General features: G+C 44.3%; 1 protein-coding gene across 4 annotated transcripts in view; it reads right to left on the bottom strand.

The window, feature by feature from the left end:
• LOC139020107 (KAT8 regulatory NSL complex subunit 3) overlaps nucleotides 1-16,179 on the bottom strand; it is a 45,550-nt gene that overhangs the window by 19,814 nt on the left and 9,557 nt on the right. For all 4 annotated transcript variants that reach the window (XM_070429718.1, XM_070429720.1, XM_070429721.1 and 1 more), the window contains 8 exons: nucleotides 12,027-12,117; nucleotides 11,747-11,932; nucleotides 4,501-4,632; nucleotides 3,877-3,993; nucleotides 3,530-3,631; nucleotides 3,349-3,420; nucleotides 2,015-2,089; nucleotides 1,683-1,840 (listed from right to left, as the gene is read on the bottom strand). In XM_070429718.1, the coding sequence (XP_070285819.1) occupies nucleotides 1,683-1,840; nucleotides 2,015-2,089; nucleotides 3,349-3,420; nucleotides 3,530-3,631; nucleotides 3,877-3,993; nucleotides 4,501-4,632; nucleotides 11,747-11,932; nucleotides 12,027-12,117 (933 nt within the window). The remainder of the gene's footprint in view (nucleotides 1-1,682; nucleotides 1,841-2,014; nucleotides 2,090-3,348; nucleotides 3,421-3,529; nucleotides 3,632-3,876; nucleotides 3,994-4,500; nucleotides 4,633-11,746; nucleotides 11,933-12,026; nucleotides 12,118-16,179) is intronic.

Below are 16,179 nucleotides of genomic sequence, written 5' to 3'. Positions count from 1 at the left end.
ACCTGGGTTGCGGGCACTTCCCCAGTGGGAGATGTGCAGGAGGCAGCTGATCGGTGTTTCTCTCTCATCGATGTTTCTAACTCTCTATCTCTCTCCCTTCCTCTCTGTAAAAAAATCAATAAAATATATTTAAAAAAAAAAAAATATTCCATGGCATCAAGTGGAGGTTATTTTCAAGGCCTGGGAAGAAAGACTATGTTAATGCTTAGGCAGGTGTTGCAACCGGTCTGAACCTCAGTCTCCACATCTGCAAAATCGAGAACCATAATACCTCACTTATAAAGTTGGGGGATTGCACAAAAGAGCGTACGGAAAGTGCTGGAACTACACACTCCAGAAGTCCTTTACCTATGTCCTCATGAACCTTACAAGACCCCAACAAAGGCCCAAACCCCGAGAAGTTGTCAAATGACCAAGACCAAGAGGAATTCTCCCAATCATCTCTGGATAAGAAACCGACAAGACAGGTAGGAGCAGGCACCCGCTTTAAGCTTTCTAGTTAAAGCACACAAATGACTGAATTTCTCAGAGTGAGCATACAGGAAACCGAGGCCCCATACATGACACATTCAGTATGTTTCATGGAAATGTAACTAAAGGCCCAAAAGGCAGCTGGCCTTGTAAGGGAGTAGACATCTCAAGAACTAAATGTACCTTCATAAAACTCTCTCAAACTTTGGCTGTTTATCCTCCAAAATATGTAAAAGGTACTTAATACAAATAAAATGTGTTCATAGTCATCCTGAGGAAGGAACAAAATGTAAAGAAATGCCTATCCCACACAGACAATAGGGTGGTGAAGGCCTGAGGCAGGCTGGAGGGGGTCAATGAGAGAAGAAAGGGGACATATGTAATATTCAACAATAAAGAATTATTAAAAAAAGAAGAAATGCCTATCCCAGTAATCCCATGATGACAAAAACTATATTTACAGGGTCTCAAAGTATCTTCTCCCCACAAGGTAACTATTAATTACAAAGGGAAAATAGTAACTTTACTGTAGAGAAACCTGGCAGAGGCCCCCGTAACCCGTGATCAAGGATAACATCACTGGTGATAAGACATGTCAACATCATGTATCCTTGGAGGAGGTGGTGACAGTACCTTGCCTTTGGGGCATTACTGCCAAAAATACATATCTTCAACCTGATCATAAAAAAATGTCAAAAACCTACACTAGGGACAGTCTACAAAATAACTGGCCAAAAGTCTTCAGAAGTGTCAAGGTCATGAAAGCAAAGACGGACTGAGCAGTATCAAATGAATCAAATTAAAGGAGACGGGGAAGCCATGGCACCAACAGCAACATGTGATCCTGGACCCTGAACCAGAGACAAGTGATGCAATCTGAGTCTGTAGATTAGATCACAGTATCATATTGAAGTTAATTTCTTGACTTTGATAATCAAGAAATTGATTATGTAAGACATTAATATTGGTTATGTAAGATGTTTATATTTGAGAAATCCAGGTGAGGGGTATAAAGGAATTTTTTGTACTATTTTTGCAACATTTTATAAATCTGAATTAGTTAAAAATGTAAGAAAAATAAAAAGGTTTTTAATGCCCCCTTTCAGATGTAGTCTGAAGGAGATTCGCCTATGTAGCTAGCTACCTCACCACCTCACAGGCCTCTCTCCAACACCACAGCACGGGTCTCACGGCCCCGGGGGCCTACCCACCTGAGGTTATCGTCAGCTCCCCCAACCACCACCAAACTGTTCTCGGCCCGAATCTTCTCCCGGAAATCCTCCATGGCTTCAGGGTGACACTGCAGGGAATTCTGACCAATGACAAAGAGGACTGGAGTCTTCATATCCAAGAGGGGATCATCCACATCCTAAAACAAGTGCAGAGTTCACAATCAGCCAGTTCATAGTTACTGAGCACTGCCCTGGCCGGTCGGCTCAGGAAGCCAGCTGGGCCGCCGAAGTCACTGCGCACCAAATTGGGCGAGGCACGCACTCCCTACTCTCTCTCACCTGCCCAGCAATCAATGGTGCCCCATACTTACCCCTCTGGGGCCATCCACGGTAAGCAGAGGAAACCCAAGGCAGACAACAGCAGTGACGTACTCCATCACCGACACCTAGAAATAATGGAACAGTTTGTCTCAAGGTCAACTGCCTTCCTACCCAGAACTTAGAACTGGTCCAGAGCTACCAGCTAGTCCCGTCTACTCCTCCCCGTCCCAACCCCCAGGAGTACCAGCCATGGTGGCAGCAGTAACACAGAACGCAGATGTGCCATTCCACAAGCAGCCACCACCTGAAACACTGGGCCCTGGGAGGACACCAGCAGAGGCTGAACCACAGGATGGGAGGTTTAATATTTCCACCCTGTCAATTCCCTAGGCTACAGGCCTCCTGCTCACTCCCCACATGTCCATACTTATACCAAATACAATCAGAAGAATAAAATGCTGCTCTTATCCCTTAAGGGAAGAAAATCTCCCCCTTTTGAACTGAATGGGTAGCTCCCAGGCACTCCACTTTCTTAGAGAATTTGCTGTCCTGGGACCAGGGTTATGAGGAGACAGCCTTCCCCTCTCATGGCCCAAGATGTCATATTTGACTAGACCAGTGGTCAGCAAACTGTGGCTCGCGAGCCACACGTGGCTCTTTGGCCCCTTGAGTGTGGCTCTTCCACAAAATACCAACTTCTGCGCAGGGGCCACGAAGTTTCAATTGCACTGTACATGTGCACCCACACGTGGTATTTTGTGGAAGAGCCACACTCAAGGGGCCAAAGAGCCACATGTGGCTTGCGAGCCGCAGTTTGCCGACCACTGGACTAGACCATAGCATGCAGCACAGACTTCACTCAGTTTATCCACTTGAGAACTGGGGCTCTGGACAGGTCAGGGACACTTATGCAAACTAATATGCACGCAAATGGTATGTCAAATAACAAAGAAAAGGTTTCTTGATGTCTTGGAAAGGGGCAGAACACGAACACAACAGCAAATTACAGAGCTATTAAAAATTTTGCCTGCTAGCATTGTTTTGTTTTGTTTTAGGTGGAAGAATAGTGCTTGTGTTTTTTGGGGGGGAGAAGGGGGAGGAATTTGTTTCACAGAAACATGCTGAAATACATATGAATGAAATATTTGGGATTTTCTTCAAAATATTGACAAAGAAAACAGATGGTGCAAAAGCCTTGTTGTGAGTTGATTACCGGTAAAGCTGGGTGAGGGCCCAAGGGGTTTACTTTTATGCTTAAAATGTAATTATGTAGGTCCAGCATCCAGCATTGTGCCTGGAACATAAAAGAGGACTCGGCGGTGGCTGGCAGCAGCAGCAGTATTCTACCCCAGGACAACCTCCAAGTAAGGGGGGAATTACTTACATGACAGGCCACCAGAGCTCCTGTATTCCAGCCAATCAAGATGATGGGTTTGTGGGGAAAATGGCTGTGAATCTTTGTGGAAAGAGAAAGAAGACAAGACAGTTACACAGGAGCTACCGATGGGAGCAGAAGCCCGGAAGACTGGGTGTGCCTTGGTGAAGTCAAGCAGGGGCAGTCTCACCTCCAGCACTTTGCTTCTCACTGCCCCAATCATATGCTCAAGACACTGCAGAACTCCTACCCCACTTCCATTGTTCAGCAGATGGGTGGCTACAGGGATCACCTAATGGAAGGAAGTGGCAGCCATGCCAGCAAAGGTTAAGTTTCAAGTCTTTGCTCAAATCTGCTTAACCTACCCTAGAATCCATCAACCCTGGATAAGCACCATTCGAATTCCAAATGAAAAGAGAGCTGGGGAAGCTCCATATTTAAGTTCATTCATTTTGGCCCCCTGCTGCATTTTGTCTGCTCAATCCTCCAAGACTATATTCCCACCCAGGACAGAGTCCCTCTTGTCCCCACACATACCTTGCCTAAGCAGGAGAGCTGAGACTGCCAGAAGCGGTGGCGGCGTGAGGTGGGAAACGCAGAGCTGGAAGGCCCGGAGGAGGCAATGAGAATGAGTGGAGAGCCAGGGAGCTTGCTCTATGGAAAAAATGTCACCAGAGAACCAGGGCATGAGAGGGTTCCTTCATGAAATCCCAGGTGTCCCTACACCTTCTTATCCCAGCCAATGCCGATCTGCCTTTGAAACTGTTAAGCATTACAGTGGGGCCTTGACATACGAGTGTCCCTACTAATGAGTTTTTTGAGATACGAGCCGTCTCTAGGCCGATTTTTTGCTTTGAATTATGAGCTAAAATTCGGGTTACGAGCCAGCTTCAGATACCCCACCGCTAGTTGGCGCAGCGAACATCACAGTGAACGCCACATCAGCCCAGCATCACGTGTCTCACTCGTTCACTTTTTGATTTGACATACGAGTAATTTGAGTTACGAGCTCCGTCACGGAACGAATTAAGTCAAGGCCCCACTGTATACACAACTAGTTATCAATGAAAAAAGTTAAACAACCCTCTTACTATCCTCTTGTCAAAGTTCTGAGACCAGATTCTAAAAATTCCATGATAAGTCCTGAGCTGCCCAACTTACTGGTTTGTTATGAGAAAGTACCCCCACAGCAGGGTCCCAGGGCCTCTTCAGTAGGAGGGACAAGGCCTCAGCTCCTGCAGCCCCAGTCTTCGTGTTGGATGATACAAGCATCCGGTCAATCAAGGTAGGGATCTAGAAGCAAGGAAGAACAAAGGTGCTTCCACTGGGAAGCAGGAGACCTGCCCACCAGCAGCAATCAGGTAGAGCACAGAGCCCCACTATGAGCCAGATAGACCTCAACTATGCCCCTTGAACTTACCTCAGGAGCAAAGATACAATTACATGGATGGCTTCCCATCCATGTAAATGGGTATAATCCTTTGGAAAGACACCTGGTGATATGCATCAGGAAACTTAAATTTATTCCTACCCCTTCCCCAAAGGAGTCTGCTTCCAAGAACCTTTCCTAACAAAATATATGAGATACACATGTGTGCGTACTCCCACGAGATTACACAAAAGACAAATTCACTCTCAATAATATCCAAAAAAGCAGAAACAATCTAAATGGATACATAAGAGAGGGGTTAAGTAAATTATCTACATAATTCGATATCATGAGTTAATATTAAATGTTTTTAAAAATTTGTAGTAACATAAGGAAATCATTTTGCTAAAATATTAAAGATAAAACAGAAAATGTAAAAACTATCTCTATTCAGAAAAAGACATTAATATATCAAAATGTTAATAGTGATCTTTATGGAGTTATGGCCAAGAGACACATGAAAAATACTCAGTATCTCTTATCATCAGGGAAATGCAAATCAAAACTACAATGAGATATCACCTCACACCTGTCAGAATGGCTATCATCAATAAATCAACATACAAGTGTTGGCAAGGATGTGGAGAAAGGGGAACCCTTGTACATTGTTGGTGAATTGTATACTGGTGTATGGAAAACAGTACAGAACTATCATATGATCCAGAAATTCCACTTCTGGGTATTTATTCAAAGAAATCCAAAACACTCATTCAAAAAGATATACACACTCCTGTGTTCATTGCAGCATTATTTACAATAACCAAGATATGGAAGCAACCTGAGTGTCCATCAATAAACAAATGGATAGCCCTATCCAGTTTGGCTCAGTGGATAGAGCATTGGCCTGCGGACTGAAGGGTCCCGGGTTTGATTCCGATCAAGGGCATGTGCCTCAGTTGCAGGCTCCTCCCTGGCCTGGGCCCTGGTCGGGGATTCGAGCAGGAGGCAACCAATCGATGTGTTTCTCTCACATCACTATTTCTCTCTGTCTTTCCCTCTCTCTGCCACTCTCTCTAAAAATCAATGGAAAATATCCGTGGGTGAGGATTAAAAAAATAGACAAATGGATAAAGATGTGGTATGTATATACAATATAATATTACTAAACCACAAAAAGAATGAAATCTTGCCATTTATAAAACATGGATGGGCCTGAGTAAAATAAGTTAGTCAGAGAAAGACAAATAACATGATTTCGCTTATATGTGGAATTTAAAAAACAGAATGAACAAATAAAATCGAAACAAACTCATAGACACAGAGATAAATTTATGATCCCAGAAAGGTGGAGGACTGGGGGATGGGTGAAAAAAAGGAGAGATTAATAAGTACAAATTGCCAGTCATAAAAACAGTAACAGGGATGTAAAGTACAGCATAGGGAGCAGAGTCAAAAATATCGTAATGACTATGTACGGTGTCAGATGTGTAGTGCTAGACTTTTCCGGGTGATCCTTTGAAAGATATATAAATGTCTAATCTTTATGTTGTACACATGAAACAACCATAATTTTAATAAAAAAAGAATGTGACGAGCTTATTTTAGGCACAGATGGCCCAAAGTCAAAGATTCAAGTACAGAACAAGGACACAAGGCTAGTAACAAAGGCTAGGACCAAACTGAAAAAAATCTTCACCCCCAAAATGGCCCCTCCCTTCCTCCCTTCCTACTTTCCTTCCTCCCTCCCTCCCTCCCTCCCTTCCTTCCTTCCTTTTCTTTAAATCCTCACTTGAGGATATGCTTTTATTGATTTTAAAGAGAGGGGAAGGAAGAGAGAGAAACAAGGATGGAAGAAGAAATATTAATCAGTTGCTTCCTGTACACGCCCCTGACTGGGGATTGAACCCAAAACCTAGGTATGTGCCCTGACCAGGAATTGAACCTGCAACCTTTTTGGTGTATGGGGTGATGCTCCAATCAATTGAGCCACCTGGTCTGGGCCATGTCTTTGTAAGTTACTCTATAACTCTAAGCCACTCAACACCTTGAGGCAAAGGATCTGATCTGGTTAGACTTTAAAGCTTTCATCTGGCAGTGGAGCACAGCTTTGAAACTCACCTCTGTCAAGACAGAATGTTTAGAAACCATAATCAACAATCGCCTTCTCGGCTGGAGCTGGGCTGACCAAGCTCCCCCAGTCTTTCCAGCACTGCATCTCTTTCAACAGGCAATTAAGGGGCTGGGTCTATATCCTCTCTGCTCCCTTCACAAGGGATCTAATGGTGGAATAGCTGGGCCAAGAGCAAGATAACATTCACTTACATTTTCATCCAGCAGGCAACATTAAGAGTTTTGGGGGATGCCGAACCGGTTTGGCTCAGTGGATAGAGCGTCGGCCTGCGGACTCAAGGGTCCCAGGTTCGATTCCGGTCAAGGGCATGTACCTTGGTTGCGGGCACATCCCCAGTAGGGGCGTGCAGGAGGCAGCTGATCGATCTCTCTCATCGATGTTTCTAACTCTCTGTCCCTCTTCCTTCTTCTCTGTAAAAAATCAATAAAATATATAAAAAAAAAAAAAAAAAAAAAAGAGTTTTGGGGGAGAAACCAAGATGGCGGCATAGGTAAACACCGGAAATTGCTGCCTCCCACGACAACTTCAAAAATACAACTAAAAGACAAAAGAGACATCATCCAGAACTACAGGAAGGCTGGCTGAGTGGAAATTCTACAACTAGAAGGAAAGAGAAAAGCATACTGAGACTCAGAGGAGGCTCACGCTCGGAAAGGGGCTGGCACCTGAGGACGCAGCTGTCTTTTTGAATCGGGAGGGACTCTCAAGCTCCCGACTGCTCTGAACTCCAGTTCCGGGTGAGTCTCTGGGGACCCAGGACTCATACGGGGAGAAACTGGACTGTCTGCCAGCGGGCAGAACTTGGAACTTGAGGGCGGCTTTCCCTCAGAGGTGCTTGCAGCAATTACTGGGACACAGACGCACAGACGCAGGGCCTCTTAGGCAGGGCTGAGGATCAGCCATAGCTGCTTGCTCCACCCTGTTGATTCCCTGAGACCCGGCCCCACCCAGGCTGCAGCAGAGGCTTTTGCATATGAATGGCCTGGCCCTTTGCAATCTGAAAATTACCTAACAAACTGCAGCTGGGCCAGACAGACCCAGAACTTCCAAGAGAAGGCCCAAGGCCCCACAGCAGCTTGCATTGCTTCACAGCTGGGCCTCATCTGGGCACCTCCAAACCCCAAAAAAGGAAGGGGAATCTGCAGATTTCTTCTTAGCTCCTGTTGGGTAGCCTCAGGCAGGGGCTAAATTAGCACCTCCTTAGATCCAAGAGCCAGTGTACCCAGTGGGCAGAGTGGGACCATACAGATTACAACTCCTCAGATCCATAAGGGACACACTCAGGGGGCAGACTCAGTGAGCACCAAAGCCCCACTGAAGCAAGTCTTGCCCCAGAAGGGTGTCTTCAGCACAGAAGTTCTCCCACTGCAGACACAGCTGATTCTCACAGCCAATTGGCCTGGAGGTCAATTCCTCCCAGTGATACCTACAACAATCAAGGCTTAACTACAACAAGACTACAACAAGACTGTGCACAAAGCCCACAAAGGGGTGCACAAAGAGTGTTCACCTCAGATAATTGGGTAGGCTGAGCCACGGGGCCCTATAGGACACCTAGCACACAAAGCCATTCTACCAACACAGGAAAGCATAAAAAATGCGGAGACAAAGAAACAGGTCACAAATGACAGAAATGGAGGAAAGCAAACTACTGGATATAGAGTTCAAAACCATGGTTATAAGGTTTTTCAAGAATTTTCTGGAAACTGCCGATAAATTTAGTGAGACCCTGGAGGATATGAAAAAAGGCCAACTAGAAATTAAGCATACACTGACTGAAATAAAGATTAATATACAGAGATCCAACAGCAGACAAGAGGATCCCAAGAATCAAGTTAAAGATTTGAAATATGAAGAAACAAAAAATACCCAACCTCACCGAACCGGTTTGGCTCAGTGGATAGAGCGTCGGCCTGTGGACTCAAGGGTCCCGGGTTCGATTCCGGTCAAGGACATGTACCCTGGTTGCGGGCACATCCCCAATGGGGGGCGTGCAGGAGGCAGCTGATCGATGTTTCTCTCTCATTGATGTTTCTAACTCTCTGTCCCTGTCCCTTCTTCTCTGTAAAAAATCAATAAAATATATTTTTTTAAAAAAAGAAAAAAAAATACCCAACCAGAAAAGCAAAAAGAAAAAAGAATCCAAAAATATCAAGATAGTGTAAGGAGCCTCTGGGACAACTTCAAGCGTACCAACATCAGAATTATAGGGGTGCCAGAAGAAGAGAGAGAGCAAGATATTGAAAACCTATTTGAAGAAATAATGACAGAAAACTTCCCCTACTTGGTGAAAGAAACAGACTTACAAGTCCAGGATGCACAGAGAACCCCAAACAAAAGGAATCCAAAGAGGACCACACCAAGACACATCATAATTAAAATGTCAAGAGCAAAAGACAAAGAGAGAATCCTAAAAGCAGCAAGAGAAAGACAGTCAGTTACCTAAAAGGGAGTACCCATACGACTGTCAGCTGATTTCTCAACAGAAACTATGCAGGCCAGAAGAGAGTGGCAAGAAATATTCAAAGTGATGAACAGCAAGAACCTACAACCAAGATTACTTTATCCAGCAAAGCTATCATTCAGAATTGAAGGTCAGCTAAAGAGCTTCACAGATAAGAAAAAGCTAAAGGAGTTCATCACCACAAAACCAGCATTATATGAAATGTTGAAAGGTATTCTTTAAGAAGAGGAAGAAGAAAAAGGTAAAGATAAAAATTATGAACAACAAATACATATCTATCAACAAGTGAATCTAAAAATCAAATGAATAAAAAATCTGATGAACAGAATGAACTGGTGAATATAATAGAACCAGGGGCATGGAAAGGGAGTGGACTGACAATTCTTGGGGGGAAAGGGGTGTGGGGGTGCAGGAAGAGACTGGACAAAAATCGTACACCTATGGATGAGGACAGTGGGGGGGTAAGGGCAGAGGGTGGGGTGGGAACTGGGTGGAGGAGAGCTATGGGGGGGAAAAAAGAGGAACAACTGTAATAATCTGAATAAAGATTTAATTTAAAAAATAAAGAAATTTTTTAAAAAAAGAGTTTTGGGAACCAGGCAAAATATTTCTTTAACTCTGACAGTCATGGGAAAGCAAGAGTCTGATGGAACCACTGCTGAGAGCACAGCCTGGAGAGGACAGCACCTCAAACCGGGGCCCTTGCTGACCGGTACTAGCGTGTCCTCTGCCACTCCTGCTAACCTGCACTGTGACCTGGCTGCAGCAACTGTGCACACCTGTGGAGTTCCCCCAGAAGTCTGACGCTCAGAAAATCTGAACACCACCCCGTTCACTTGGGACTGTTCAGATAGTAACTAAATAAGGAAGCGATGCAACCTTCCTTACAAGGGGAATTACACTGCAGTCATACTGGCCACACAGAGGACAGCAGTCACTGGAAAATGGGACTTGGCACCAGCAGCACTCATCTCAAGAGCACAGGGACCAGTGCTGTACTCTTACATGGGCAGAGTCTGTGGGGAACATTGAAAATGCTTGAAACATTCTTAGGCTGCCATTCTCTGCCGGGTCTTATCATGGCCCCACCCCCACCCCCACCTCCACTCCCCTGGGCCCAGGATTCCACTGTGGAGCAGCAGGAAGGGGACGCCTGGGGCTACCTTCTCATCTGTCTCTTTCTCCACTAGAAAGCAGGTTCTATCGGAGTAGGGGCATTTCTGCTTGCCCACCCCAATGCCTGACACATTATAGGCACAAAATGAATTATTTGTTGAATAAATAAACTAATATCAAATTTCCTACCATGAATATCATTATTGTATCTAGTTCTGAATTTTATTTCTGCACTAAATCAGTCTACTTTTGTTTTCAAACAAACTCAGCATCCTTCTACTGAAAAACAGGTGGGAAACAATGAGTCTGAAAATTTGGGGGTAGGGCTGGGGAAGCTGTTGGCCAGGCAAATTATACCAACAAAATGGGCCAGCTTCCCACAAAGGAGAAGAAAGAAAAACTTAAGGCAAAAAAAAAAAGTCAAGAACTGAATTAATCCAAGTTGTCTGGGGCCATTTTGTATCAGAGCAAAATGCTCTAAAAATTTCAAGAACCTATAAACTTATACAACCATTAACAGTCGCTGTGGGCTTACTTGGCCAAATTTTGTGCCAAGCATTCTATCTAGATGAACTAATTTAATTTTCACAAAAAACCTAGATACGTATTATTATTAGCCATGTACTAGAGATGAGGAAACGGAGACACATCCGAGATTACACAGCTCGCTAGTGATTGAGATGAGATGAGCCAGGCTATCTGCCCCCAAAACCCATAATCTACCACAATGAACTGGCAGTAACTGAAATCACAACAAACTGGAATCAGGAAAACAAACCAATTTAAGTTTGTGCAATACTGTCTCAGTGAGAATGCAGAAAAATATAGATGTTTTATAGAGAATTATTAAAATCAAAGTGTTGCTACTGAAGGCTCACCCCACGATGAGGAGAGACTGAGGCATGAATCTCCCTCCCTGCTCTGGACACCTCCCCCTCCCCCATCCCTGCACTCTTAAGTTCACAGGTCTGCTTCTGGCCCCTTCTCAATACCCCTGCCTGGTAAACCCTTCATCTTCTGCATGATAATTGAATTCTCCTCTCACCTGACCTCAGAGGTGACTCAAACCACAAGCTGCAAGGCTGGAGAGGCTACAAGTGTATTCTGGTTTTCAAGTCCACACCTCATCCTGGAGCCAGCAGGGCTGAAGACGTTTACACCAGACAAAAATGTGAAGTGATACCATGTCTCCTATTTTAATAGCAGACCTGCCATTCAGTCATGCTCTCCTGGCTGACCAAGCAATGACCTTGCTAAGCCCCACTTCCTGAGCCCACAGCAGAGGCTGGCTGCCCCAGCACAAGACAGATACCAATCATAGCCTTACCTTCCCTTTTAGCGTCTGCAAGGCATCCAGGTAGGCCGCCAGCATGGGCAGACTCAAAGTCTCCACCAGGGTGGTATGCAGCCACTGGATTAGCTTGGTGTCCCAGCTTACACTTGCCAGAGCCTGCCGCACTCTCCTTGCACACTTGTCCACCGCAACTCGACGTAGCACTGGCTCATTGCAAGCCTGAAAAACGGACATGGAGCGATAAAACATGAGGTCCACCTTGTCAGCAATGGGGTGGGGGGCACACACTGTGGGCAGCTTTCTGGAGTCTCACCCCTTCGTTGGCCAAGCGGGCAAGCCGGTCAGACTGCAGCGCTTTGAGGATCTTGTTGAATAGCTTGTTCTGGGCCATTGTCCAGCCCGTTCTGTAGGGAAAACTCCAAGGAATTAAAGTCAAACCCTGGGAGCACTCCTCATGCATGTACACTGCGCAAGGATATGCCATGTCTTTTGTTCCCACTGTGGAACAGCATACCTTGAAGTAGCTTAGTCTAAGACCGTGGAGCTAAAGCACAAGACTGAGATTCTGGTCCCAGTCCTGTCAACAAGCCACCTCAGCATACACTTGTATTGATATATACACTACAAGTCAAAATCAGTCACAATGAAGTGTTTCTACTGCTAGCCAAGCTAACTATTTACCTAGTGGCTAAAATAATCCATGAGTAAATAAAAGCATGGCTCCATTGCACAAACATATTTGAATTTCACGTTAATATTTCACACACAGAGGCAGACAGGGTGAGCAAGCGTTTCAGTGTACCAGAACCTCAGACTGCGATAGCAGCCTATTTAAATCAGCTTCAGGAGCAGAAATATAACAAGCGAAGTGGCTATTCTCCCACCTCTCCCTTTTCACCATGTATTTTTTAATTTCTGTATATCACTCAGTTAACAAATTTACTTCTGAATGCCTGTTCCACGTGAGTTAACACTGCGTCATCTTAGCACAAACACAGGCACACTTCTACCCTGCTGGGGATGGCGGGATGTGCCCTCCTCCAACTCAGCTGGCACACTTAGAAACCCATCCCACTGCCCTGTCCCCACCTGTCATACCCTGCACAGTGAAACGGAGCTTACTAAAGTCCCCCTCCATCCCACTCATGTCAATCGCTATTACTATGAGACCCCCAACTCTGGGCAGTAATCTTCCTAAAGACATTGAGAGAAAAGTAATAGAAGATACCCAATATTTGTTTACCAAATCTCCCAGCCATAAATCAAACTGGTGGTAAGATTACCTTAAAAAAACATTTTAAAGTAGGTGCCAGATTCAAGAGAACCTGGAATGAAACCAAGGTAGCAATTCAAACCAGTGGGGATAAAGGAAGTAGGGCCGAGACGAGCGGTAACCAACTGGAAAAGAAATGCTGCCTGGTTGCTGTGGTTCATAGCTGAGTGTCCACCTGAGAACCAGGAGGTCAGGGTTCGATTCCAGTCAGGGCACATGCCGGGTTGTGGGCTTGATCCCCAGTAGGGGACGTGCAGGAGGCAGCTGATTGATTCTCTCTCATCACTGATGTTTCTATCTCTCTCTCCCTCTCCCTTCCTCTCTGAAATCAATAAAAATACATTTTTTAAAAAGTCATCCTGGACTCATACAAAAATAAATTTCAAGTGGAATAAAAAGTTAAATATAAAAAAATAAAGTTACCAAAGTACTAGAAGAAATAGTGATATCTATCTATCTTAAAATACGTAAGGCCTTAATATGACCTAAAACCTAGAAGCTACAAAAGGGAGAAAGATAACTATAACTACTTAAGTATTTCAAACTTCTGTAAAGGAGAAAAATTATGTATCATAAACATAGTCAAAACACCTGCCACTTCATTAAAGTAGAAAAAGCCACTAGAAAATTAAGAAAAAGACAATATACTCAAAACAATGGATAAAGAACATGAAAAGGTAGTTCACAAAAAAGTATAGTCAATCCTGTTCAAAATCAAATATGCAAATTAAAATAATAAAATATTATTTTTCAGTTATCAAATGGGTAAAAATTAAGAAGTTTAATACTACTTTGTGTTGTGGAAGTGTAAGAAGATAGGTGTCTCCTTACTTTGCTGATGGAAATATAAATTAGTACAGCCTTTGGAAAGTCAATTTGGAATATTAATTTTGGAAAGAAATCAATCAAAAAACCTAAGTCAGCCCTGACCGGTTTGCTCAGTGACGAGCGTTGGCCTGCGGACTGAAGGGTCCCAGGTTCAATTCCAGTCAAGGGCATGTACCTTGGTTGTGGGCACATCCCCAGTAGGGGGTGTGCAGGAGGCAGTTGATCAATGTTTCTCTCTCATCGATGTTTCTAATTCTCTATCCCTCTCCCTTCCTCTAGGTAAAAAAATCAGTAAAACATATATTAATAAAAACACAAACCTAAGTCAGATCATGTCACTCTGCTCAAAGCCCTTCAGTGGCCACATATCAACCTGTTAAAAGCCAAAGTCATTGCCATAGGCTGTCTGGATCCTACTCCCTGCCTCCCAAGTCCCAACTCTCTGAATATCAAACTACAACAAAACCCAACTGGATTTTGATGAAGTAGCAGGAATAAGCCACATCATCATCCATGACTGTCCCTGACTTTTGTGGCTTCACCACACTATCCCCCCTACCCCCGCCCAACCCAATTCTGCATGCTCCCACATCACGGCTGGGCCCCAGTTGTCCATTCCCTCCCTGGAACAATGGCTCCCTTTCTACCTCCTTCAGGTCATTGCTCAGATGTCAACCTCTACTGTGGCTTTCCTGACTAATCCCTATTTATAAAACCGCCAATACCACTTCCCTATCCCCCTTCCAGCCATATCATCATCTCACATTCTATCCGTTTTATTTCTTTCTTTAGTCCGTCTCCCTCTGCTGAACGTAGAGGCCAAGATGGCAGGGACTTTTGTTGATTTTGTTGAAGTGCTAGATCCCAGCACATAAAACAGTATCTGACCCATAGCAGGGACTTGACATCTGCTGAACACACGGACAAATTGTGTGTATAGGACATTCTAACCCTGTTAACAGCTGGGCACAAACCCAAACCCTTACACTCCTCACCACACTAAGCCCTTGGGGACTGAGCAGAAGACACTGAAACATGAGTTAGGTGCAACTAACTCGAGCCTTCCACCATATCAGGGTGGTCAAACAATTCCAACACCTCTGACTTTACAGCAGACCAGCATCCTTCCATCCAAGCCACCATGAAGGTACCCTATTTTCTATAGCTCACTTCTCTAAGAATACCAATAACATGGCCCAGTCACCATGAAGGGGGAGGATAAATTATCCTTTGTAATTCACTTTGTACAACTGTCTCACTGTCCTTGGAAAGAGTAAATACCCTCTATAAAGAGGAAAATATGGTTTAACTTCTTTTCCTTCTGCAAATAAAATCTCACCTATGTTTTACAACTGACCAGTTACACAGTCCAGGAGAACACTAACTCAGAGCCGCGACTCTAACCAGCTCTGCAGTGAAGAGCGAGATGTGCGCTTCAGTCTCCTTGACTGTAAAATAAGCATGGATCTCTAAGGTTCCTCTAGCAATAAAAACTCAGATGAACTATCATTACAGATGGAAGCAAAAGTTGAAGGAAAGCAGCTCAAGTCCATGATCACAGAATTCTTTAGGAGCTTTCCTTGCTCCAATAAATCCCTTCTCAACCTCCAAACCTCCCCACTTTGTAACACGCTTGTGGGGACCAGAAGCAGTCTTGGGTTCCTGAGAATTGTCCTTTTTCTTATTTTCCACTAGTTCTCTTGGCTTATTTCTGTGACTTCATCAGGATCCAGTCAGGTTTGGTTGTAGTTTTATATTCAGAGATTTTAGACTTGGGAGGCGGGGAGTAGAAGCTTCAATTTAAGTGTTGGGACTCCGCACACCCTGAATCCAAGAAGGCTATGGGAACAGCTGTTTCACATTCTTAGCAGCATTGCTCTCATGTATAGGGAGTCTCGAGTGGGCTCGGGGATCTGGTGGTGGGGGAGGAGACAGGATGCTCACAAGCAGTTTGAAAAACTCTCTGGAGATACATGGGTCTATTTCCACATTAACACACCCCTTTGTTTTTACTGGCTGGTTTTGCACTACTGGTGGGCATTTAGGTTGTGTCCCTTTAACTGCTCTTATGAACAGCTGCAGTGTCCACCCCTCCTTTCCCCCAATACACACATCTATCTCCAACTTTATACGGCTGTGTATCTCTGAAGGATAAATTTCTTGAGGTAGAAATGAAAGATCAAAGGCTATAAGCATTAAAATTTTCAAATTTCTAGTTCTGTGAAAATACGTGTAAAGAACCTGCGACATCATGGAAGCATTATTAAACTGCAACCTTATCCCCAGCAATACTGTTCATTTATAGGTTAGACAACAACACAATTTCTTCATGTTTAACAATCTCTTAAGCTTTCTCAAAGTCTAC

The sequence above is a fragment of the Myotis yumanensis genome, unplaced genomic scaffold (assembly GCF_028538775.1).
Source record: "Myotis yumanensis isolate MYYU_CA2020_CCGP unplaced genomic scaffold, mMyoYum1.0.hap1 SCAF_11, whole genome shotgun sequence".
Classification (NCBI taxonomy): domain Eukaryota; kingdom Metazoa; phylum Chordata; class Mammalia; order Chiroptera; family Vespertilionidae; genus Myotis; species Myotis yumanensis.
This window is presented reverse-complemented; position numbering and strand designations above follow the sequence as displayed.